The sequence below is a fragment of the Prunus mume genome, linkage group LG3 (genome assembly GCF_029339155.1).
Source record: "Prunus mume cultivar Tortuosa linkage group LG3, ASM2933915v1, whole genome shotgun sequence".
In the NCBI taxonomy this organism is placed as follows: Eukaryota; Viridiplantae; Streptophyta; class Magnoliopsida; order Rosales; family Rosaceae; genus Prunus; species Prunus mume.
This window is the reverse complement of record NC_142700.1, coordinates 26,191,348-26,217,141: the sequence shown is the minus strand read 5'-3', so window position 1 is coordinate 26,217,141 and position 25,794 is coordinate 26,191,348. Positions and strand designations below refer to the sequence as shown.

Below are 25,794 nucleotides of genomic sequence, written 5' to 3'. Positions count from 1 at the left end.
TAGTCAATATTGCACCTCTGCTTAAAAAATTATGGGTCCGCCAGTGTCTATAAATACCAACCAATACTTTTCACTTTTAACACCAAATCATCATACTTTTTTTTTTCTATAAATACCAACCAATACAACTAATAAAATAAAATCTTATCCGATATGAATAGTATTGACACGTAGGAACCCAAAAATCTTAACAAAAAATATTTTCCAAATTAATTGTTTAAGTAAAAAAAAGTTGTGAAAAAAACCAAAAAAATGAATAATATTTGCCATGGCAAAGGGCAACTGCTGGAAACACACTTTGTTGGGGGGCTAGGGCAGTCACCATTCATGTGAATAGTAGCTGCCCTAAGGCTCCCCTTGCCATGTCAAGGGACAAACTGCTAGAAATGCTCTAAGGCAAAGCAATGGCTGCCACTATTCACGTGAATAGTGCCAGCCTTGCCTTTTTTGGTTCCACCCCAAAAGGCTAGGGTAAGGGCAAATACTATTCATTGTACTCTATTTCCTATTTTTTTAATACTTTAAACCATTAATTTTGATAAGCTTTTCAAATAATATTTTCGGTTGCCACATGTCACTATTTATTATAACATTATCACCAAAAATTTCAGATAACATTTTCGGATAAAATTTTAGAATTAAATTTTCGGATAAGGTTTTTGGTTGCCACATGTCCATCATTTTTCAGAAAAGATTTTCGGATGAGATTTTCGGTTGCCACATGTCTTATTTCAAATATTTATTAAAAAAATTATAATCTCATATTTCAGATAAGATTTGCACCCTTTAAAATTGCGCCACATGTCTCATGTTAGAAAAGATTTTCAAATATTTGTAAAAAAAAATTATAATCTCATATTTCATATAAGATTTTCACCATCTAAAATTGCGCCACGTGTCCCATGTCAGATAAGATTTTCAGATATTTAAAAAAAAATTATAATCTCAAATTTCAGATAGAATTTTCCCCTTCTAAAATTGCACCACGTGTCATCTCTATCTTCTGAATCCCTCTAGAAAATGCACCATCAACTCATACCTATCACACCATATTTTATCTATTCCTTCATTTCTCAGATTTTACAAAACGCATTCTACTCTCAATGTCAAACTTGAGGAGGGTGGAGAGGCAAGAGCAAGAAGAGGAAGAAATCCGGCGCAGACGTGCTGAGGAAGATCAGGATGCCGATGAAGAAGAGGAAGAAATGCTTGTAGCGGTGTGTATGCTTAATGAATCAAGGCAACACCACCGTCGTCATTCCTCGAATGTGGACAGACGTAGGCAATCTCAGGATAAGAATCTATTGGAAGATTACTTTATCCCAAATTCGTTATATCCTGTTTCTAAGTTTCGAGAGAGATATAGAATGCGGTCATATTTGTTCCAAAAAATCATGCATGATATTTGTAATTACGACACATACTTCGTTCAGAAGTATGATCTGTTAGAGTTTTGAGTCTTCTCCGGAGTAGAAACTTACAGCTGTTTTGCGGATGCTTGCTTATGGGGCATCAGCAGAGCAGGTGGATGAGATTGTAAGGAAGGGAAAATCAACTATCCTAGAGTGCTTGGTGAGATTCTGTGATACAGTAGAAAATCTGTACACAAGGGAGTACCTTCGCAAACATACGCCTAGGGACCTGCAAAGGCTTCTACAAAAAGCTGAGGCTCAAGGTTTCCCAGGAATGATTGGAAGCATCGATTGCATGCACTAGCCGTGGAAGAATTTCCCAATTGCTTGGCAAGGAGACTAAGGGAATCGAAATGGCAAAAAAAGTATAATTTTGGAGGTCGTAGCTTCATTTGACTGTTGGGTTTGGCATGCATTCTTCAGAGTTGCCGGATCTCAAAATGACCTCAATGTGCTTGGTCAATCCCCGGTGTTCAAGGATGTATTGCGAGGTCATTCCCCCAGGTCATGTACCAAATCAACAATATCATATACTCTAGTACGTATTACCTTGTTGATGGAATTTATCCTAAATGGACGACATTCGTGAAAACAATTCCGAATCCCTAATTCGAGAAGGAAAAAAAACTTTGCTGCCTTTCAAGAATATTACAGAAAAGACGTGGAAAAGTGTTTCGGTATCTTTCAAGCTCATTGGGGTATTATTAGGGTTGCTACTCGGATGCTTGATGAGGAGGTGCTGCGGACCATTATGATGACTTGCATCATCCTCCATAACATTATCGTGGAGGATGAGTATGATTATGATGCTTTAGAGGTGTTCGAACCGGATCCAATGAACACGGCCTTAACAAGGATTTATGAAAGGCCGATGGGACCAAATGGACATCTATTGGAGCACGACCCGTTAGTTCAGGATGGTCGATTCAACAACCCCATGCTTGATCGTTACCAGGAAATGCAATCTTCGTATGTTCACGAGAGGTGTCAAGTTGACTTGATCGAGTACTTGTGGGAGATGAAAGGCAATCACAATGGATGAAGTCAAGATTAATGCTTTGTTCTCAAGTTTGCTTTATTTTGTGTGTGGTGTGTTTGGAATTATGCTTTGTTTTTAATTATTCTTTTAATTATGCCTTGTTTTGTGTGTTGTTTGCAATAAAATAAGGTTTGTTTTTAATTAATCTTTGTTTTCATGTGCAAATATTTTTAATAAATAGTCATATTATTTAATGCTTTCTTTATTGAATAAAAGGGAAACAATACAACAATTATTAATACATATGGAAAATCTTTCAATCCAACCTAATGGTTTTGATCATTTACCATCCGTATTGCTTGGTCCGTCGTCATAGAAAAGTTTTCTTCTCATCACATCCCTTCGTTTCATCTTCCAATAGGACTTTGTTTCAGGAGACATATGAGTGGTATCCATGACCATGATTTTCATCTCTCTATCCTCCATGTCTTGTTCTTGTGCCTGCTGCCTTTCAGTTGCAAATACTTCATGTCGTGCTTTGTCCGCTTCTTCTCTTTTCAAGTCTTTCTCAAGTCTCAGTGCACTATTCTTAGCAACTTGCTCCAAACATTGTGCACATTCATTGTTCGACGTGCTCCCTTTCTTTACCTTTGCCTCCTTTCTCCCAATAGGTCTCGGTGCATGTGGGAGTGTTGAGTCTTGATCCATTGGGGAGTCCAATGACGAATCGGTTGCTGGCGAATCGTGGAGCGGCGTCTTATTCAACACAACCGGTGAAGGAGTGCAAATGATTTTGAATCTCGAACAATTCTTCACAATTTCCCAACATTGGTGACTCTGAAAACTTTTTTTGCCTTGCCTCATGACACCGAACCACATTTGTGCTTGTACGATCTATTAAAAATAAATAATTGGAAATGCAACCAAAAAAATGAATATGGAAGAAATTATAAATAATTTGGAAATGCAAGAAGAAAAATTGATTATGCAATAAAATATAAAACAATTTAGAAATGCAAGAAATAAAATGATTATGCAACAAAATATAAATAAATTAGAAATACAAGAAATAAAATGATTATGCAACAAAATATAAACAATTTATAAATGCAAGAAATAAAATGATTATGGAAGAAAAGATATGGAAGAAAATATAAACAATTTACAAATGCCAAAAAAATAAAAATGATTATGCAACAAAATATAAATAAATTAGAAATGCAAGAAAAAAAATTAATATGCTAGAAAAAAAAGTTACATTAAATTGAATAAAACGAGAATTGTAAATATTTTACCTCATCGGTAAGATTTTGATAGCTTTGAATGTTGTCCCTCGCTTTGCCAAGGCATCCCTCCATTTCCCTAATCCTTTATTCAAAATTTTCCACCTGGACTGTAAGGCCATTTTCGTTCGAGCTGAACCGGATCTTTCAACAAATTCTTCATGAATTTTTTTCCACATATAAGATAACTTCATCTCATTGCATATTATAGGGCAATGACTAACTTTCACCCAAGACTCACACAACACAATATCTTCCACAGTAGTCTAAGCGCCTCCAGTTTCGACAGAAGAGGTCATTTGTTTTTTGATACAAATGGAAACTAATAGAAAAATGTGAGTGGAATGGAAAAAAAATTGGAAGGAGAAGAGTTTGTATGAAGATTTGGTGTGAAAAGTTAATACAATTGATAGGTATTTATAGGGAAAAATTAAAGTATTTTTTGGTTTTTTCTTTTTTTAAAATTCAAATTTCTTTTGCCAAAAAAAGAGGTCCGTCGGATTTCTAGAAAAAAACCCATTCCGTTGGGTTTTGTCAACGCTGACGCCAATGCCTTCGGGCTTCACCTAGGTGGATTTTGCCCGTGGGCTGGCCCGTCGGTGGGATGCATCGCTTGCTCGGACCGCTACTCGCGCGTTGGAGGCCTTCTGGGCTCGCAAGGGGGGCCTTTTGCCCGGTTTCAGTGTTGGGGTGGACTTGCTCTTAGAACGGGACGAGCCTAATAGACCTCACCATCAGGCTACATCGAGTTTTAATCCATTAAACCTCGAACTACCTACTTCAGCCCATAAACTGCGGGCTAAATAATGACCCATATCTGAATAGTAGTGAAATTATGTTGCGAGATATTTGTCCGTTATTTCCGATTTCCCTAATCAACATGAGAGCAACTTCATCCTCATATTTACGCGGGGATAGAAAAGTCATTTGACAAACATAATAATTATAATAAACACAATCATAATTTAAAAATCTTTAAGTCGTCACGAGAAAGAAAAAAAAGAAGAAGATGTCTTTCTCCGCGCGCGCTGAGAGGCGTAAGATGAGTCTCGGGTTTCCCTAATACAGTCCCTTTGTTTTATATAGAAATCATTCACTTAAAAAATGTAACCCAAAAAAAAAGTTTAATTAAACCAAATTCTTTGGGTCAACAGTGGAAAGAAAATAATGAAAGGAAAATTGGACGAAAATTGAAAAATAAAATTTGGAAAGGGAGAGTCGGGGAAGGAGGAGGTAGAGAGAGAGAGAGAGAGAGAGAGATAGAGAGAGAGAGAGCAGGAGAGAGCAGAGATATCTATCTGTGTGACTGGTTATTGGTGGTGGAGTGGCAGTGGAAAGCACAGAGCATGGGTGATGGCAGCGCAAGCGGCAACAGAGGCCATAACAACAACCACAACAGCCATAGTGGTCATAGTAATAAGCCCGAGTGGCTGCAACAGTACGATCTGATAGGGAAGATCGGAGAGGGCACGTACGGCCTCGTCTTCCTTGCCAGGACCAAGTCTCCTCCTAACAACCGCGGCAAATCCATCGCCATCAAGAAATTCAAGCAGTCCAAGGACGGTGATGGTGTCTCCCCCACCGCCATCCGCGAAATCATGGTCTTCTTCTTCTTAATTTCCGTTTTATTTTTGAATTCTAGACGTTAATGTTCGAAATTTTCGCAGGGAAATTTGATTAGAAAAAAAATAATTTCCTTTTTGGGGCATCAAAGTTTCTTTCCGTTTCTATTTTGTTCTGGTTCCCCATAAGCCAAGCGCCCACTTTTTTATTTTTGTTTAATTCTCTTAATTTTGAATTTTCCCATTAACGAAAATTTCGAAAGTATTAACAAAAATGAGATATTTTGGATGGCTCAGTTGCTGCGAGAAATATCGCACGAGAATGTGGTGAAGCTTGTGAATGTTCACATCAACCACGCAGACATGTCGCTCTATTTGGCTTTTGATTACGCCGAACATGACCTTTATGTGAGTATATGGTATTTTCCCATTTCTTCTTTGAAAGACCAAATGTGATTGATTGAGCAAATCATTATCTGGGTTCTTTACATGGTATTGACAGGAAATTATTAGACATCACAGAGACAAAGTTAATCATTCCATCAATCAGTACACCATTAAGACATTGCTCTGGCAGCTGCTCAATGGACTGAATTATCTCCACAGGTATGTATGGCTTTTATTTTTGTTCTGCTCATGTGTAGTTCAATTGCTGTATCTTACTTGTTGGAATGCTTGTGTGGAACCTTCCTTGCAGTAATTGGATCATTCATCGTGATCTAAAGCCATCTAATATCTTGGTATAATTTTCGTTCTCTCATCTCATGTGATGAATACCCCTTTATTGTGCAAACTCGCTTTCCCGACAAAAAGTTGCTGCTATGTTACCCAAAATTTTGTTGCTAGGTTATGGGTGATGGAGAGGAACAAGGAGTTGTTAAAATTGCGGATTTTGGACTTGCAAGAATATATCAGGCTCCCCTTAAGTCGCTGTCTGAAAACGGGGTAAGGAAGCATGTTTTTATTAGTTTGTTCTTTAGCTGCCATCATTTTTTTTAAGAGTGTATGTGATGTTCTCTAACTTCTGATGTATTTGTATAAAATATTTTCTAATTTATAACCATAAAAAGGCTAAATAGCGGTAACCATAAGGTATACGAAATAACTAAGTCAATACAGGAGCTAAGTTCAAAGTTTCATAAATTAGTCCGTTTAAGTAACAATCACCACCTGATTGAGATTCTTTGTAATTTTCATTTAGATAATGCAATTTGTACATGTATTTTAAGTCTGCATTTTATAGTCATATCCTTACTCTCTTCAAATACATTATCAAAGTCTAAATTGTCACGAATTATGTCTTCTAGATTCCCTAAGTATATTCATTTTGGGTCTTCAATGATTCATGTGTCAGTAACCCTTATAAAAAAGCTACTTTATAAGCTTTGGAAAGTAAGTGAACGGTGATAGAAATTAAAGTTGTTTTGATTTCCTGCTTGTGTCTGTGGCGTGAAGTGAGTACCATTTAGAATTCAATCCTATCTAGAGCTTTAATCTTCTTAGTTACTTTTGTTGTACCAATCTTGGATTCTCTCCACTCCTTTTTGATTCTTCTACTTGAATTATATGCCTTTTGGAACTAATGCATTTGTATCTCCACGACAACCATAACTTCCAAGAGGAAAACAATTTCTATGCAAATTGAAAATCCCTAAAGATTGGCATTTTATTTTTCCTTGGAATTGTAATCCTGTGTATTCTTTATATGGGATAAGCTACAAAACATCTCTTGTTGATCCGTTTGCTTGCTTGAAAGGCCGCTTTGGTTGAGACAATAATTGGGTGATATCAAATGTGATTGTATTTGTGACAGTGTGATGCATTTGAGAGCAAGTAAAATGCAAGAATTTTTCAAAGATATTGAGTATTCAGTGGTTAAGCTGCTTTGTTGTTAGATCTCTGTCATTCGTATATTTTTGTGTGAATTGTTTCTCATTTTCTTCCATTATTGATTGTTAGATCTCTTAAATTTTCTACTTTTTCTTGTTAAATTTTGTGTACTTGGCCAATGCCTTTTGTTATGTTTTTGAGTAACAAACCTTGCCCCCAACCCCTACTTGAACACTATTATCCACTTCCATTGAAACAATAAATACTAAGTGTGTACTGTGTTAACTATATTACTTGCAGGTTGTGGTAACCATATGGTACCGTGCACCAGAATTGCTCCTTGGGGCTAAGCACTATACAAGTGCTGTTGGTATCCTTTGACACCAAGTTTTTCATTCTATTTGTAGCAATGTGATTACAGTCATGAGCACATATTCATAGATACATGAGTTTTTTTTTTTTTTAGTTGCTTTTTTGGGGTGCAAATAGTTTCCTGCTTTAATTGTAAATCTATGATACTGCTTGAATTTAAAATACTGATTGCATGTGGTGCAAGCAGACATCAGGCTGGTTTACGAGCATACACGTGCTCATACGTTGCATATCTCTTGTGGGTTAAATCCTTTGGGAAAACTAAGAAGCTTTGTATTTGATTTAGAAACCAATGTTTCCTTAAAATGTAATTTAGATATGTGGGCTGTTGGATGCATCTTTGCCGAGCTTTTGACTTTGAAGCCACTCTTTCAGGGGGCAGAAGTCAAAGCTATACCAAATCCTTTCCAGGTTGTGGAACGCTGTGTATAATATGTTCTTTCACAACTATTTTCCTCAACTGTCTTTCCATTTTCTTACGTTTTTATTACCAGCAGTTTTCATATATTTTTCTGATCCTATTATGTCTTAAAACAAATAATGTCAATTCTGCAGCTTGATCAACTTGACAAGATATTCAAGGTCCTAGGTACTTTGTTTTGTTTTACTTTTTGAGGCCATTTGTCTTCTTTTATATGCTCCATGGAGCTAGCTTACATTCCATGGTTATCACATCAGGCCATCCTACACTAGAAAAGTGGCCAACACTTGCAAACCTTCCACACTGGCAACAAGACCTTCAACATATTCAAGGGCATAAGTAGTAAGTTTTCTCATCTGAAGGAATTACTTTTGTCTAATTTCTCCTATGTGTGGTTTCATCTTCGTTTTTCATTTTTTGGTTTTTTTTCCCCTTGATCAAACTAACCAGTTCTTTTTCTTGGTCTATGCTTTTGACAGTGATAATACTGCACTGTATAGTGTAGTTCACCTCTCTCTAAAAAGTCCTGCATATGACCTCCTATCTAAGATGCTCGAGTAAGTGGTGCCTTTTGAATTTGCATAAATTTCATTTTGTTATTGTTGAGCAAATTGGGAGAGAATGAGATATGTTAATTACAAGGCTAATTATATCCATAAACGAAAAACTTATAATTTCCATTGTGCCCTTATTTTTCCAATTTGAAACTGAAAAATTAAACTCTCTCTCTCTCTCTCTCTCTCTCTCTCTCTCTCGCCATCATTCCCTTTCTTTCCTGTACATCTCTTACCATCATACCAATCTATGACCATTAGTTATGTCATGGCTACTTTGATGGTCTCTGGCCATGGATATTTATATTTTATTTTCTGTTAAATTTGAAAAAAATGTAAAAAGAAAACTAACGAGGGTAAAATGGGAATGGTTTGGAATTTTTTTAAATAGTTGTGTAGGTGTGTGATAAGCATAAAATTGCTCTTAGTTAAATCACCCTAGTCATAACCATGAAAAATGTTTAAATAGGATGCAACCACAATCACAATCCCTTAATTTAGGATACTAAATCATATCCCTAAACAAACTAAGAAGCTAAATTTGGTAGCATCCTAATTATAGCATACCAACAGTTATGGTTAAAAAAATTGGGATGATAGAGAGCATCTACCGTGGGCAAACCACCTCCTTAGATAAAATTCAGGGAGGAATTGAAAAAACACAACTCCAACCATGCTCTCTATCCACCTTTAAGATGGGGACTTCTAAGAGCTCCTAAATCTGAGAAGAGAGAAAAAAACTCATAGTGGCTCCCTATAGTTAAATGCTGCTTTACTTGAATACTTTTTAAACTTTTATTTAATAGAGAGAGAGAGAGAGAGAGAGAGAGAGAGAGAGAGAGAGAGAGAGAGAGTCAATTAAAAAAAACAAAACATTTATGACTCAAACTATGGAGTATGGTTGGAGTTGAAATTTGATAGAGAGCTGCTAAAATAGCTTTCTAGTGAAATTTTACTAAAAAATAGGGAGCATGATTGTAGATGCTCTCTAATACAACCTGAATAGTGTTGTAATACAGTGAAGTCATGTGGAATATTTAGACAGACATGGTTTCTTGGTTCCACATATATGTTGATAATACAAGATTCAAGGATTATAATTATAACGAGCACAAAATAGTTAGGATTTAAAATTGAATAATGTGTGCGGACTGTATTAAGGTTTGTAAGTAATAATGCCTATACTCTCCCCCAAGGTTCAGAACAACTACCTGTGTACTCTATTGAGTTCAAAGTTGATGACTACTTGATGCTTGCATTGTGAGAAATCAGCGCTCATACTAATTTTCTCCATGTTTTAATTGAGCATCGGATGTTAGGACAAGAACTTCTGTTTTAGAATAAGGAAGAATTAGGGATATATTGAGATGAGAAAGCTGGCTGTGATGCATTTGGAAAGGGATGCAAGTGATATGTAAATGTGTATGTTATATGCGTAGTCTGATTTCTACTAATTAGGATATTTACTTTCAGATTTCATAGTTCTTATTAAACAAAGGGGATAACTTTTGAATGACTATTGAAACCCAAAATATTCCTCAGAAAATCATCTTCAAATTCATTCCATTATATGTGTAGAGAAGGGTGCCTTGAGATAGAGATTTATGAATAGATTTCAGTATAAGGAGAGAAGAGTTAAGGGAAACGTTAACTTATTTCTCTCCAGAAAGTAGTCAAGTCCATTTCTTCACTTCCTATCAGGGCAATGGAGAAAGTAACTGCTCCACGTTAACTTACAAAGTAAGGCTGCAGACAACACTATCAAATCATAACCAGTGTTTAGCTGGAGACGTTAATGGGACAATCTCTTACAATCATGTAAATACCACGGGATTTGGAAGGGTACTAAAGGAACATCTTTTCCTTGGGATTAAACTGACCAACCATACAAAAATTTGAGGGTGGTTGATCATTTTAATTCCTATATTTTCAATGTGACCGGGTGGTCTATAAACAGAGAGGTGCATAGAGTTGTTAGTTTTGGGGAGATGACTAGTTTTTACTGCATGAAGTCTTTGAAGAAATGTTAGCTAGTAGTGATTTAAAATGAATTCGATGGCTATAAAATGAGGATACCAAGTCTACTGTCATTCAGTGTGACACATGGGGTCAGCCAGTGATGTTCTTCCCAGATTGGAACATATTGTTTGACATGCTTTTCTGTTCACAAGTTGTGAAGGAAAGTAGAAGTAAATTCAGTTATTTACAAGCTAATTTGGATATGAATTATGAAAAGCAGTTAAGGGGCATTAATTGAGATTAAAGAATTTAAGTGGAATCTTTACTATTGGTTGCCTTTTTCTTGCACTGATTTTTTCGGTCAGGAGTAGGGTTAGAGTGAATGCTTTAGAGAGGTGGAGCTTCTGACACCGATAAATTGCATCTTATTGGTTTCAGTCCAAACTGTCTGTTGGAACTTGGATCAAACATTCTTCTCATTGTCTATCATACCTTTGCTCATATTTTTCTAAATTCTGAGATTTACAGTTGTCCGATCTAAAAAGTGTTAAAATTATAGCTTGAAAGTATGCTCAAGTTGTACTTAGTTACAATAGCCTGTACCTGTAAGATTTTCCGGTTGTATATTTAGTTATATTTCATGCAATTAAGTTTTCAGATGTGATAATGCCTTACTTTTGTTGTTAGAAAAATATATTAATCATCTGTTTTTTCCCCAAACAACTGTGTATGCAGATATGATCCTCGAAAGCGTATAACAGCTGCACAAGCTTTAGAGCATGAGTACAGCTTCTTGTCTCTGATATCTTTTGTATAATGCTTGTTATTCTCTCTCTCCCTTCCTTTCCCCCCTCCCCCTTTGGATGGCATACTTTCTGAGCTTTCATATTTCGTATATAATATGTAAACAAATGTTTTCATGGTTATTCTCCCTAAATTTTTGCTTACAAATTGTCATAATGGTCGAATAAGAAACATAGAGTTAATTAAGCTTATTTTACTTTCAATTGCGGAGACATAAAAAGAACATGTAAAACAAGTAGTATTGGTTGGGCTTCTAATAGCAAGTGGTGTTTTGGGGATTCTAATATTTAGTTCATTCCCCAAGCTTAGCAATGGGGCCACTTAATAAGTTCTATAAAAACATGAATTATTTTCGTAGACAAATTATTAGTCTGGGGTAGATGCTGTAAACAAATTATTTGAAGGAACTTACAGTTAATGTTGTGCTAAGAATTTTGATACTCTTATACATGAGTTGTCATGAGAAACGGAGTACTGCTTTCTAAAAACCTTCATATATTTTGTTTCAGGTATTTTCGTATTGAACCTCTACCAGGGCGCAAGTAAGGTTTTCTTCTTCTTTAACTTTTCCTCACCCCCCCCACCCCCCCTGCCGGCCCCTCTTTTATTTATTATTTTATTTTTATATCTTGGAACTTGTCCCTTGTGATATGCTCACCATTTTGAGTCTCCTTATTTTACAATTCTTTGACAAAATTTTCATGAATACCAAAGAAGTTTGAGAATAAAAGAAAAAAGATTGAAAAGGAGAACTTGTATTAGATGCTATTGTATATTCCCCCCATGTTCCCTATTTTGACCAGGTATTTGTGATATCAATGATCAGTGCATTGGTACCCACCCAAGGAGAGAAAGTAGTAAATTATCCTACTCGTCCAGTAGACACAACCACAGATTTTGAAGGGACAACTAGCATTCAACCTTCACAACCGGTATGCTTACATGGTTTTACAACTAAATGGGTAGAGTCTTCTGTTCTAAAGCTGCAGTTCTTTAAGAGAAGGCCTAGTAATAAACAATGCTTTTTGCCAAAATTTAGTTGGAATTTGAGACAAAATGGGAGTGAAAGGCAGAATAAAGAAATGTAATGGAGGGCTACTTAATTGTGTAGTCTACTGATTCAGGAGTGTCATATATATTTTAAAATGATTTACTCTTGAAAGAATTTTAATCATGGATATTAATTTCAATGTGTTGGATGTAGAACAAGAAAGTATGATAGTGTTGCTATTCTGTAAATTACAGCGGATAATATATTGTTAGAATGCCGAATCAGCACATTTACTTTTGTAAGATGCATAAACTTAAAGTGGTCACCTTTTCCTCTTGTGACTTGTGACATACAAATCTTCTGTTAAGAAGATACGGATTAGAAAATTAAATTGATGGGTTTAGATATATTTTATAAAAACAGATGCATGGAAACCAGTTTCATTGGTTTTTCAAGGTCTAATTGGTTAAGTGATTGTCTATGAACATTTTTTTTATATAATTTTTTTATTTAATATTCTGATGTTTCTTACCTTATGCTTCATTAACAAATGGACATAATTATGTTTCTTTACATAAATGAGTGTTGCTTAAGTTGATGTGCTTGTTGAAGGGAGATGCTTTTAGTTTAGTTCAATGTCTGTATGCCAGAACTTGGAACCTCCTTCCAGCCGTTTTTGTATATTCATATTCTCTTTCAGATGCTGGTCGGCTGCCAACTTGTCATTATTTTATTGAATTTGGTGGGACTTGTATCGATATTAAATTTTAACACACATATTGTTGCCATCTTGATATCTACATTACAATTAATTGGACCACATTTTCTTTCTTCCCTTTCCTTTGATTTAATTGTTATTGGGAAGACAGAGATTCACAATAGAATTTTATTCAACTATTGATCTGCTATAAATTGCGTCCTTGCATTGAACAAATTCATACTTTTGAGTCATTTACTACATATTATGAGTGTACTGCATGAAAAATAACATGTTTTAATATAGAGAACATGGGAAGTCTCGCATGTCAAGCTTTATACTCTAGGGGATGTGTGCATGCTCATCTGATTATCTGGACCAGGTATCGTCTGGAAATGCAGTATCTGGAAGCATGTCAGGTGCTCATGTAGGGATGAACAGATCCATGCCCAGGCCGATGCTTAACATGCAACGAATGCAGCCTCAGGGTATGACTGCTTATAACCTTGCATCTCAGGCAGGGATGGGTGGTGGAATGAATCCTGGTGGCATTCCAATGCAGCGTGGTGTATCCCAGGCCCATCACCAACAACAGGTATATTGCGATGAGTCCTAAATTGTTTCAATGTAGAAGTGTTGCTTCTTTCGCTTGATACATGCTGATATTATTTTTGTTTCTTTTTTCAATTACAGTTGAGAAGGAAAGATACTGGGATGGGGATGGGATACCCTCCACAGCAGAAATCCAGACGTTTCTGAGGAATACTGCAGCTAGTTCTTTAGTTGCAATGGCTGTTCTGAAATTCATGAAGGTTAGTGTTTGTTTGGATGCTTTGCTTGAATAATAGAATGACTAGTCGAAGACACTTTAATATGTTAAGCATTTAGGCTATTTCATATTGGATAATTTATTTGTGCATGAGGTTATGGTGGAAGTGATAGATAGCTTAAGTTCAATCTTATAAATATTTGAACTTATTACAACCGGAAAAAGAAAAAAAAAAAAAAAAACTGAACTTTCAAGCTATGACATTTCACAACCTATATATTAGACTGTTTGCCGCTTACCTGAAATCCTTCTCATCTTATTCATGCATTTCAAGTCTTCCAAAATATGAAGATTGAGGACAACAAAGTAGTTCTTATTCTGTCAGAACTGGAATGCAGTAGCGGAAATTTCAGTTCTTCTTGGACTACTGGTTACTGCAGTGGGATGAAAATTTCAGTTACTGCACTCTAACTGGGGCTCGTGTAGACGTGTACAGTTATGACTTGATTTCTGTACAAGTTTGTTGTGAACCAAGCAGAAAGTTAGCTAAACAGCATTGTATGGCTGCCACATTGCTGAGTTACTTCTAAGTATTTATGCATCCTCACTAATAGAGAAAAGAGAAGGATAGTAGGTGAGTATAGGAAGGAACACATTTGTTTGGATTAAACCCCCATTAACTGGGACTCCTGTTACATATATGTATCTTAAGAAGAGTAGTGTTATTTAGAGAAAAAATTGTATTGTTTTCTTCTTCTAATTAATGTTCTTTTTTATTAATTAATAAATTTCTTACTTTCAGTAAATCCGTATGCATGCCTTAGAGCTTTCATGCACAAGTGCAACACGGTTGCATATGATGGTTTCAGAGAAGAGACTATGCCTTGAGCAGCTGGCCTCAAATTATTTCACCACCCTTTACAAATCAAAAAAATGACATTCTAGTTTTGGCCGGTATCTAAAAAATGACATTCAGATTTTCAGGTTATTAATAAGTAATAATAAAATATTAGAATGAAGAAAATTAAATTTGATAATAAAATTACCAATTTTTTTTGGTTTCTTTTTGGTGAGTCTGAAAAATTCTTTTAGGGCCTGAAATAGCAAAATTATGAACAAGGGCAATAGAAGTTTGGTGGTTTCATCGTTTCATGACCAACAAAAAAAGAGACAAAAAAGAAACGCGTACTTGATGTAGCCTGTAACTAAGGAGAAAGACTTCCATGAAGTTATGACGCATGATAACTATATTGCTATCCGGGCCAATAAAATTATGACACGCGTGATAACTAAGTTTTTCTCATAGCTGAGAGGCGCCCGGTCAAGACTGCCGCTATATGCGATATTGTGAGCTCTAAACACCCTTTGCCTCTCCTATTTTTCTTCCACCCAAGTCTCCCTCCAAGTTCAAAACGAACACCCTCCCCATCAACTAAATGAGCTCTCCAACCCTAAACCCCTAACCCAAAATTACAGCTCTGAAACTGGAACCGCATTTGTCATCAAAATATCACTAATGCTAACTTAAGGCTGACGACCTGCCACATGTGAGTACTAAGATGTCTCGTTTCAGCCCTTGTTAAAAAGGGTGTAAAGGAGGTTTATGAAGGCAGAGCCACATGCATCCTAAATGAAGTGATGTTCACTTCTCATTACAGTAAATGTGTTTTGATACTTTCATTCTCTGTACAGTTATGAACTATTGGAATCTAAACAAATCAAATTCTAAAGCCTTGACACAAAGGAGGAGTGCAGCCCTTGTGTGTGTTGCGCTTAATGTCACTCGTAGCCTGGTGAAAAATAAAATAAAATAATGTAAAGTCCACAAAGAAACGATATAATTTCAACTCATCCATTGTGGAGGGGAAACTAAAGTATAGACCCAAATTTTTCATGACTGTAATGAGTTAGATTTCAATTTCCAAACTTTGTAATGTATGACCAATAATTTTCTATATAATTGGTTATGGTAATTAATCCTTAAGACCCTGCATGATTTTAACTCAACCTTTTGCCAATTTAGTTAAGGGGTATAAGTAATAACTTTGTGCAACTAAAATTTACACAACAGAACCGAAGCATCAAATACCATTCCTCTAAATGATGATGGATATTGAAGTCAAACAGCAAAGCATCATAACTCAAAATGAACAAGATGAATACAACCCAGACTTGTAAATATACTGTAGCACATAGGAAAATTAAAACGAAGACTTGTCAGGTGGCACTGCTGGGGGTCTAATTGCAGTCAGATGCAGTTGTAGAATGATCTCCAGATCACTCACAAACAGATAGAGAGGGAAAGAAAACTGGCTCGATTGCAGAGCCTTCTCTTCTTCGCTCCCTACAATAGAGATATTATGGGACTATTTATGAGGATTCCAGTGAGCGCACGAAAGTCTTGCACCCGATTCCAAATTTCCCTTCTACACCATGTTTCCTTTCTAAGCACTTACAATATCTAAGCGGAAAGATAGCATGAATACTTACCTGCATGATATGAATCCACCATGGTAACCTGCAGCCTTGCTCGAAGTCCCAACACAAATGTCAACAAGTTTTCACTGTGGAATAACTCAAGAGGACCTACATCATCAATAACTAACAGAAAGCCATGCTCGTTGCGTAACTTCACAACCTCAACCATTGGTGCAAAGTCTCCGTCCATATTAAACAAGCTGTAGTGAAGACACATACAAGCCATAAGAAATATAAGAAATAAAATCAAATAGGAATACTTTATATGAATGTAAATTTGATTCCAACAGAAATGATGGTACAGAAAGTAGCATTTAAAAACAGCGACACTTGCCTATCAGTCACGACGACTTTCTTCCTCATTGTGCAACTTGATCTGTCACACAAAATTTTCTAAGCTAAGGCCACAATGAAGTACATATCCAATAAGAAGAGTCACACAAATTTAAAACAATAGTTTAAGACCTACAACAATGCATTAAGGTGAGTCATGTCGCAATGTCTCTATAGATGAATATCCCTACAGATTTTTGTCGTCCAGCAAGACGAATACCATCAATTTTTGACGCATGGTTCAGTACATCAGAAAAAATGGCAATTTTTTCATTAGTTAAAGGTGTTTTTCCAGCAGCCAAGAGAGAGCCAACATTTCCCAAAGAAGGCAATCCTAAGGAATAAATTGTTGGTGTGAGTCAAAGTCAACGTTCATATTAGGAATAGAATTTGTATTTTATTGTAATTATTTAATTTGAGTGGAATTAAGAGATTTTGTATATATTTCCTATTTGTACCCACTCTGTAAGTAGTATATATATTCCTCATTGAGAGATTAATAAACATATCATTTTAAACCCTAATTACTTTTTAATTAGTATTAGAGTGGGTTCCGATCCGTCTCTACAACATCAAAACCCTAATCCTAAAAAATACCTATTTCCGTTGCACCTAGCCTATACACCTAAACCTATGCTGTTGGAAATTAGGAACGTTATTAAATTGTTATTTAGTTTCCTTTAATTAGTTGATTGTAATTGATTTGGAGTAGTCTCCAAGTAACCTAGTTTTCCTAGTTAAGCTTGTAATATCTCTATAAATACTTAGCCTTTTGGCTCTATCAATAACAACAGAGAATTATTCTTCTTAACAAAATCTCTAATTTCACATGGTATGAGATTCTAGGGCGTCTCTTGAAACTTTTACAAACCTTATTTTCTTCACAAATGTTTACCCTAGTTTCTAATCTTTGAAATCCTCCCAAATTGAGAGTCATTGGCGCTTTTCATCCCTCACCCATGATGGGTATTCATCTTGTACAGTCGTGTTGTTCACCCTCTCCTCAATGATCAATATTTTATTTACCAAAGATGTCCTATTGCTCTATATACAAATCAATCTCTAGTCATGTCTCTATATTGAGCCCTAGTTTTCTTGTCTACTACGCTGCCACAACCATGCCATCTTTGGCCTTCATCGATACCCATCTAGCCTCGTCATCCTGAGCCGTTTATTTCCTCCGTGAGCCTCATCAACGCTCACCGAGCCATCATGTCTTTGGACAACCCACGACATCTCATTGACCAGCCACTGTGTTCATTGATCCCTCTTTCATCATTATTTTTCATTCTCTCTTCTCTTTTTCCAAATCTCGACCTACCTCCGTTGCACAGCCTCAAGATGCCTTACATATAGGCTTGAACCTTTGGGAGTAACACCTTTCACAATCTCCGTTCGTTCTTGATATCCACTCTCCAACTTGAGGGGGAGTGTTGGAAATTAGGAACGTTATTAAATTGTTATTTAGTTTCCTTTAATTAGTTGATTGTAATTGATTTGGAGTAGTCTCAAGTAACCTAGTTTTCCTAGTTCTTGTAATATCTCTATAAATACTTAGCCTTTTGGCTCTATCAATAACAACAGAGAATTATTCTTCTTAACAAAATCTCTAATTTCACATATGCCTATACACCAAAGCTTGCGCCGCGCCATCTATCACCATATCGGATGTTACTGAATCTTCTTCTTCTATCCCTATTGTGACAGTTTGTACTGAATCGTCTACCAATCTACCCATGTGATTCAAATTGAATGGATCCAACTATGAGATATGGGCTTTGATGATCGAACTTCATGATGCCTTTGATTCCCAAGATCCACAATTTAGGAAGTGGAAAATTGTTGATACTACTGTAAAAAGTTGGATGTTACAAACTATGGAACCCAGTTTGTTAAAATGTTTCATACTCTACCTACTGCTAAAGAAATTTGGAATGCTGTTAATAAGATGTGATGTTTTATGATCACTTTGACATATCCCAGCTTTATGAATTGCAGTGATAGGCTACCCGTCTCAAGCAAGAGGGTCGTTTTGTCTCTACCTATTTCGCCAAACTTAAGGCAATTTGGCTTGAATTGGACAAGAGATGCCCTTTTCAAATGAAGTGTACTGATGATATGAAAACTTTTCAGGCTGTTGTTATGGTAGATTGTGTGTATGATTTTATTATGTGTGATCTTTGGGCTGGCCTTGACGATTCTTATGAAAAGGTTAGCAGTGATATTCTACAGAGTGATAAAGTTCCAAGTATTGAAAATGTCTTTTTAATGGTCCGTCGAGAGGCTCAACGCCAGAATACTATGTTTGGATTCGGCACCAAGATTGGGGAACCTGCTATTGTGTTTGCTTCCAAAAACATTGCTATGGTTTCTTGGCCTACATGGTCTTGCTCTTTTATCGTTCCGCATCGTCACCTGACTTCAGAAAAAGACAAACTAAAGTGTGATCATTGTAGTGAAAGGAGACATACTATCGATACCTGCTGGGCATTACATGGGGTACTAGATTGGGAGAAAGAATAGAGGCATTTAAAAAAGGAACAACTGGGCTGCAAAGCTCATGTGGCAGATGTTGTCATTTCTATGGCATGACGTCACCACTGGGCACGACCACCTTACTGCTACTCCTGCTCTGGTAGTGACCGTAGTCTCAAGCACTCCAACACCTCTTGCACCTATGCCGCATCCAAGTAACTTTGGCAGGGCTTTCCATGCCCATGATACATGCGATACACGTTGGATTATTGATTAAGAAGTTACTGACCATATTACGTATAATTCCACTTTATTCTCTACTACTTTTCTGCCTCATCGTGATCATGTTCTGACTGCTAATAATACTGCTACTCCTATCATGGGGGATGATTCTATACTCTTGACACTTGCTTTACCATTCGAAAAAGTGTCACCAGTTCCATCTTTGTCTAGTAATTTATTATCTGTTCCGCAAGTTACGGAGCAGTTAAATTGCTTTGTACTGATGTATCCGTCTTTTGTCTTACTACAGGATATCCAGACATAGGAGGTCTTTGGTTGTGGTACTAAAAAGGAAGGGCTTTATTATGTGGATGATGTGGCAACTAGTCGGGTTCTTCCTACTGGTAGCACCGAAACTTCTCATCATCACCGGATTTGGTTGCTACATTGCCGATTTGGTCATGCCTCCTTTGAATATTTATGACATTTGTTTCTTGCATTATTTAATGGTGTCAACGAGTCTGCTTTCCAATGTCAGACTTGTATTTTAGCTAAGAGTCATCAGGTATCCTGCCCTCCGAGTTGTAATAGATGGCTTATGCCCTTTGATTTAATTCATTCTGATGTTTAGGGACCTTTCCCTATATCTACAATCTTAGGAGTTCGTTGGTTTGTGTTATTTGTGGATGATTGCACTCTTATGATGTTGTTATATGGGATGAAAAATAAAAGTGACGTGGTCGACATCTTTCAACGTTTCTATCAGATGACCCATATTCAATTTATGTGACTTCCTCGTGGAGACGCTTCCACTCCTCCACAACTACCCAAGATCCTAGCATGCTCCTCTCCTCCCATTAGACCTCTCATCGAATTTGAATAATTGAATAATTAGGATACAAGTGGCGTGAGGCAAACAAAATATTTAACAGACCCATTGAAGGTGGGGGCAATTTATGGGGTATCTTTGTGTTTGCGTATGTGTTTGTTAATCATCAATAAACAAATTTAAAAAATAAGGCAATAGTTTATGGGTTATCTGTAGTTTACCCAAAAGTAAAAATAAAATATCAACGGAATCTAGTCCAGTGGAAAAGGATCTTGACTTGCAGACTAGAAATCTTAGGTTCAAATCATCACAACATTATAGTTGTGTATGTGTGAAAAATTCCCCTCCCTTGTAATTTAAGCTATCATTTGTACTCAAAAGTAAAAATTAAATAAGAAAAAGGAATAAGAAAATTGGATTATTAAATGAGGAGCACAGTTGTATTTATACATATATTTATGAGATATTTTGTAGACAAGCTTGTGTGCGCACACCGTACTGAGTTATTTATGGTGAGAGAGTCACAATACAACTTGTAGTGCGTGAAAGCAGAGCGCCCACAGGACCTACAAACAAACTATGTGACTTTTTTTTTGGGTAAAAAACAAATATCAATCAACAGGCATGAAATGAACGAACTTGATGCATGGGATATTGGATATGTACGACATGACGCCTATGAGCTTCTCTGTTTACGAGTTTACGCTAGTTTCCTTCAAAGAAAACGACAAACGCTGCCAAAGCAAATCCAAAATATTCTCGGTATTCTAGGCTGACAGTTCCTAAGCTTGGAATTCTCTGCTGCTTCATCAACTTGACCCACCTTCGTTTCTGAAACTTGGGTACGAAGTAAATAAATAAGGTACAATGAACCAGAACCTCTTCGCATGACCTACTTGCCAACCCAACCTTTTCCCTGTATAAAATAAAAACATTACACAATAAAACCTGGGACTCTGGGTTTCGTCCATTCACACACACACACACACACACATATATAACACAAAAGTAGTAGGGTCTGTTTTGTATTAGCTGCTACAGAGGTAGCCATGACAAACACCATTTTTGATGTTGAGCACGAGAGTTTCCACAATTTCTTTGAGTGCTGGCTTGCTGAACAAAACCAACATCTCCAAGACCTCATCATTGCCTCCAAAAACAACCTCTATAATGGCAACCCCACCACTACTGCTGCAGCTAATACTAATACAAGTTTAAGAACACTGGTTGAGCGTGTGGTGAAGCATTATGAGCAATACTATGAGGCCAAGTCCAGATGGGTCAAGCAAGACGTTCTCAGGATGCTTTCGCCCTCCTGGACAACCTCCCTAGAGGATGCCTTCCTTTGGATTGGTGGGTGGCGACCAAGCATGACTTTTCATCTCTTTTACTCCAAGTCTGGCTTGCAACTCGAGGCTCGACTCACAGAGTTGATTGAAGGTCTTGGTACAGGTGACTTGACGGATATCTCACAGCATCAGCTCATGCAGGTGGACCATTTGCAGAGGAGGACTGTTAAGGATGAGAGGGACATCACAGAGAAAATGGCCAAACAGCAGGAGTCAGTGGCAGACACGTCAACGGTCGAGTTGTCACACGTGATTACCGAGTTGATGAGCGCTAATGGTGGTCATGAGCATGAAGTTGAAGCGGACCGAGTTGAGTCTATCCTGGCATCCAAGGAGCGAGGTTTGGAGGAGATTTTGCAGAGGGCTGACAGTCTACGGCTAAAAACGCTTAAAGCCATCACACACATTCTGACTCCAATCCAGGCCGTCCATTTCTTGATTGCTGCTGCTGAGTTGCACTTGAGGCTTCATGACTGGGGCAAAAAGGAGGACGCCAGCAGCCGTGGCAATTCATCTTAGCCTATGATCCATCAAAAGTTGGAGGTACTTAGAAGTTAGGACCAACCAACCCACAAAATCCAAAAGGGTTTAAAGAAGAAAGCAAAAAGTTGTGTCAAGAGGTGTAATGTATGAAGCAATGGCCGGAATGGAGGGGCCTGATCAACCTAATTAACAACAGCTACGAAATATAGTCGATGCAACTGTCAAAATATATATATATATATATATATATATATATATAATATATGTCTTATCTAATTATTGTTATTCATGCAGTAACTACACTAGTAGCTACGGGGAATGAACAATTGACGCAACCGACTGGGAGACCAGAGCCCCTTTTCATCAATCGGGTGTCATGGACTCATCAGCCCCATCTTCGTTATTCCGAGTTCTTCTGATAGAGACCTTTATTTTGCTTTTATTTTCGGTTTATGTTTCCTTTCTACTTTATGTTCAATTTACTTTGAGAATAATTTCACACTGCCTATTCCTTGGTTGTCGCTCCTGATATGAAACCATTTGAAAGTCTAATCATAATATCTGACTCCAATTATTTTAAAAGCAATTCCAGTCTTGTTCATCACAGCTGCACCTGAGAATTGCTTTTAAAATAATTGGGCTTGCTAATCCTTTGAGTACCAACACACCACCAGCACTCCTAGGATTCCTAACTCCAATTTCCATACCTTTCAAGTAATAGAAATGCTTCTTGTCCTAAACTTTTAACAAAAAAGGCCAACAATCTCTCTGTCTCTCTCCCTCCCAGTTACTGTTCTTCTAGTTTGACTTGTTTGGTTTTTCCAAGAAGACCTCTACAAATTTAACTTGGTACTTATAGACCGTGCGACTGTCATACCACTTCATCACGCTGACGTAGAATGTCTAACCATTCATAGGAAGCCATTCATTAACATTTTATCAAATTTGAAGCTTTATTTTGCATTTTTAATGTTTGTTGTGTATCAGAAATGAAAAAAAAAAAAATTGATAAATTACTATCCATGAGTGGTTGAACACACCATGTTAGTATTATGTAGTAGTATTTCAGTAGTACAAGTTTTACTCTCCACATACATACCTAGTGCTGTGTGATTCCAGTCGCCACACGAGATAGATATGGATTTATGTACAGATTTTTAACATACAGAGAGAGTAATAAAATTTTGACAATGTGCAACAGAGACTTAAGTAACAACATTTAATTTCTTTTTTTTTTTTTTTTTTTTTTACTATAGCAGAAAAAAGTAATGAGCAGTATTGTAGATAGATATCATTAGTTCTGGTAAAAGACAAAAGTCTAGAACGTACCATAATCATATCTCATCCTTTACTGAGTCTGGTTTGGAAATCTTATACCAATTATTCTGAAGAAAGTTAATGGTGTCCTCTGTTCTATCCCCATCATACATTAGCAGGTTGTCACCCAAAGATGTAAAGTACATAATTGGGCATCCTCGTACGGTGAAGATATTATTTCGAAGATGATTTTCAGTTGCAACCCAGACAGCTGAAAGAGCAAAATACCTTGAAATCAAATGCAATTACAAGGAATAAATAATAACTAATCTTGATGAACCCACATATTAGAACATGGTACAACGACTAGAGAAGTTAACAGAGTGTACCAACAGATCTAACATTTGGCAAACTAAATCAAGAGTGAAGTGTGAAATTAGTTTGTCCTATCACTACCACGCTATATTTGGTCTGATTTTGTCAAAGCTTAAAACGAGCATGAGTTTTAACTGATTCTTTCAGACAACGAAACTATATATATATATATATATATATATATATATATATAAAGAAAGAAAAGAGACAGGAACAAACGAGATAAATAACAAATTGTAGCTAGCAATCATCAAACTTAGCAATATTTTACATATTTATATATGAAAGCTGAACGTAAAGTTCTAAGGTTTATACCGCCACACACATCACTTCAACAGTTATAATTGGAAAAAGCCTTATAAATGGGGTGATAAACTTTGTTATACTTTTCTTTCCTTATTGTCACAACATAACTATGGGTCTTGCAATACCCTCAAAATTGTTCCACAGAATTCACGCTTCTTTTCCAAGACACATACGAGCAGAAAGGTATCAACCCCAAAAGCAACTTCTATTTTCTTTTAACACCAGAAAAACTTTACAACCAGAGATGATGATTGCTTTGACAACAACCATAACTCAACCCTACTTTCACTGCTATCTAAAACCAACAAAATGAAAAGCTTCAATAGTAGTCAACAAATTTATGATGCATATAATGATATCAATATAACATAGACATTAAATGGTATCAATCTATATGCATATAACGCTCTATCCTTGACTCAGAAGAAACCACAAATTTACATTCATTCAGGGTTTGTCATCCTTGACTCACCAAGCCTTGCCATAGCAGAGAAGAATTTGAGAGGAAACGTACCATATTAAAGTTACTTGCTGACATTTCGACCAAAAAAAAAAAAGTCACTTGCTGACATAGATAAGACCAGCTTGACATTCTATACAGAGAAAAGGAAAGAAAACCTAGAGTCAAAATAAAAACCCTTCAATTCACCTGACTAGAAACCTTTCAGAATGGCAAATATTCATTTACTAAGTACTATTTGTAACCTGTATGTTTCTTCACAATGCAGAAAATACCCACGCAGGAAGGCATGAAGGGAACAGATAATGTAATTGCATCCAAGTCCAAACACACGTGTTATCATGGGAGGAAAGTCCAGTAAGTTCATTGTTCAGAAAATTAGCATAATTCGAAAAAGGGATTCCTCATTTACTCTTAATAACATATTTGAATTATCATCCTTGACATCCTCTGTTACGCAAAAAATATCATGCTTTAGAAAGCATCAAGGAGGTTGCAAGTTGGAACCCCAGAGCACCAATGTATAACCGAAGCAACAAATAAAATTTGTTAAGAGCCTCATTCTTTCCTAGGGAAGGAGACAAAATTCAAAATAAATGAGTCCGTTTTGCAGTGAAGTCCAAAGTGTTAGAAAAAGTTAAATATGATACCTAAAGAATCAACAAAATGCTAAACGAATATGCTTGTGCATTGAAACAGCTGAGTGTTAATATGTTGATTATTGGCTAATTTTTTATATTCAAGTTGTAAAATCAACCCCATGTGCTAGGCTGCTGATCGCTTTGATACCTGACAATTCATCCAATATGGAACCATGATATTTTTAGAAATAAGTACACAGTTCCAAAGAAACTCATGACATAGAGTACTTTTAATTTCTCAGAATTTACCAACACAATCTAAACCATGAAATAGATGCAAATTCCGTGACACTGCTGGAATGCAGAGCACAAGCTAATAGCTATGATGAATGGGAAAATGGAAAGGACTCAGTCAATTTGTTCCTTTACCAAACTATTGATTTCTAGGGATGATTTAGAAAATGAATACATTCTAACGAGGTTGTGTTTGATAGATGCAAGACTGCATTACAAATATTAACAAGAAAACAAAATAAAACAAAAGTCAATCTCGAAATTCTGGTTGTACAACAAGTTCAGATATCTTTGTTAGTGTGATACTGTTCAAGTCCTAGCTAAGATCTCCCAAGATCACCACCTCTGATTTGTTTCGTAAGAACAAATTGGAAATAAAATACCTAACTATATCAGAATGTGCAAAAGCAAGCAAAACCTGTATGAAAAAAAGATAGGTATCATGCAATGAATGAGGTGTTGATAAAGACACACAAGTTTTTACAGAGTTGAAACCTATATCTGGAGGTTATCAGCAAGGACTGCTTTTACAGGTTCATTATTAGTTTCGGGAATGGGTTCTGAATTATTAACATCCTTAAATTTCCATCCTAAAAAAGGACCAAAAACAAAGTCAGAAATAATCTTGTATTAAAGACACAAGAATAAGCATTCAAAAAATTTATTCAGATCCAACCATTAATATGTTGGAAAGCTGTAGTGTCTTAAAGTCTACTGTT

General features: G+C 36.4%; 2 protein-coding genes and 1 pseudogene across 2 annotated transcripts; 2 read left to right on the top strand and 1 right to left on the bottom strand.

The window, feature by feature from the left end:
• Positions 1 to 4,786: 4,786 nt before the first annotated feature.
• CDKE;1 (cyclin-dependent kinase E;1) lies at positions 4,787 to 14,439 on the top strand. The gene is made up of 16 exons (XM_008229352.3): positions 4,787 to 5,275; positions 5,534 to 5,644; positions 5,739 to 5,842; positions 5,934 to 5,976; positions 6,083 to 6,181; positions 7,367 to 7,436; positions 7,755 to 7,849; positions 7,994 to 8,027; positions 8,117 to 8,201; positions 8,339 to 8,416; positions 11,108 to 11,155; positions 11,686 to 11,718; positions 12,003 to 12,108; positions 13,247 to 13,459; positions 13,558 to 13,676; positions 13,968 to 14,439. The coding sequence occupies exons 1-15, from the start codon at positions 5,021 to 5,023 to the stop codon at positions 13,621 to 13,623; spliced, it is 1,440 nt and encodes a 479-aa protein (XP_008227574.1). The 5' UTR covers positions 4,787 to 5,020; the 3' UTR covers positions 13,624 to 13,676; positions 13,968 to 14,439.
• Positions 14,440 to 15,332: 893 nt separating this feature from the next.
• On the bottom strand, positions 15,333 to 17,405 carry LOC103327090 (8-amino-7-oxononanoate synthase-like; annotated as a pseudogene).
• Positions 17,406 to 20,879: 3,474 nt separating this feature from the next.
• On the top strand, positions 20,880 to 22,328 carry LOC103327071 (protein DOG1-like 4). The gene has a single exon (XM_016792971.2). The coding sequence runs from the start codon at positions 21,020 to 21,022 to the stop codon at positions 21,836 to 21,838; it is 819 nt and encodes a 272-aa protein (XP_016648457.2). The 5' UTR covers positions 20,880 to 21,019; the 3' UTR covers positions 21,839 to 22,328.
• The last annotated feature ends 3,466 nt before the right edge of the window (positions 22,329 to 25,794 follow it).

Bases quoted from the DNA above. Each gene is read 5' to 3' on its own strand.
- LOC103327071 (XM_016792971.2), top strand. From the start codon at position 21,020: ATGACAAACACCATTTTTGATGTTGAGCACGAGAGTTTCCACAATTTC.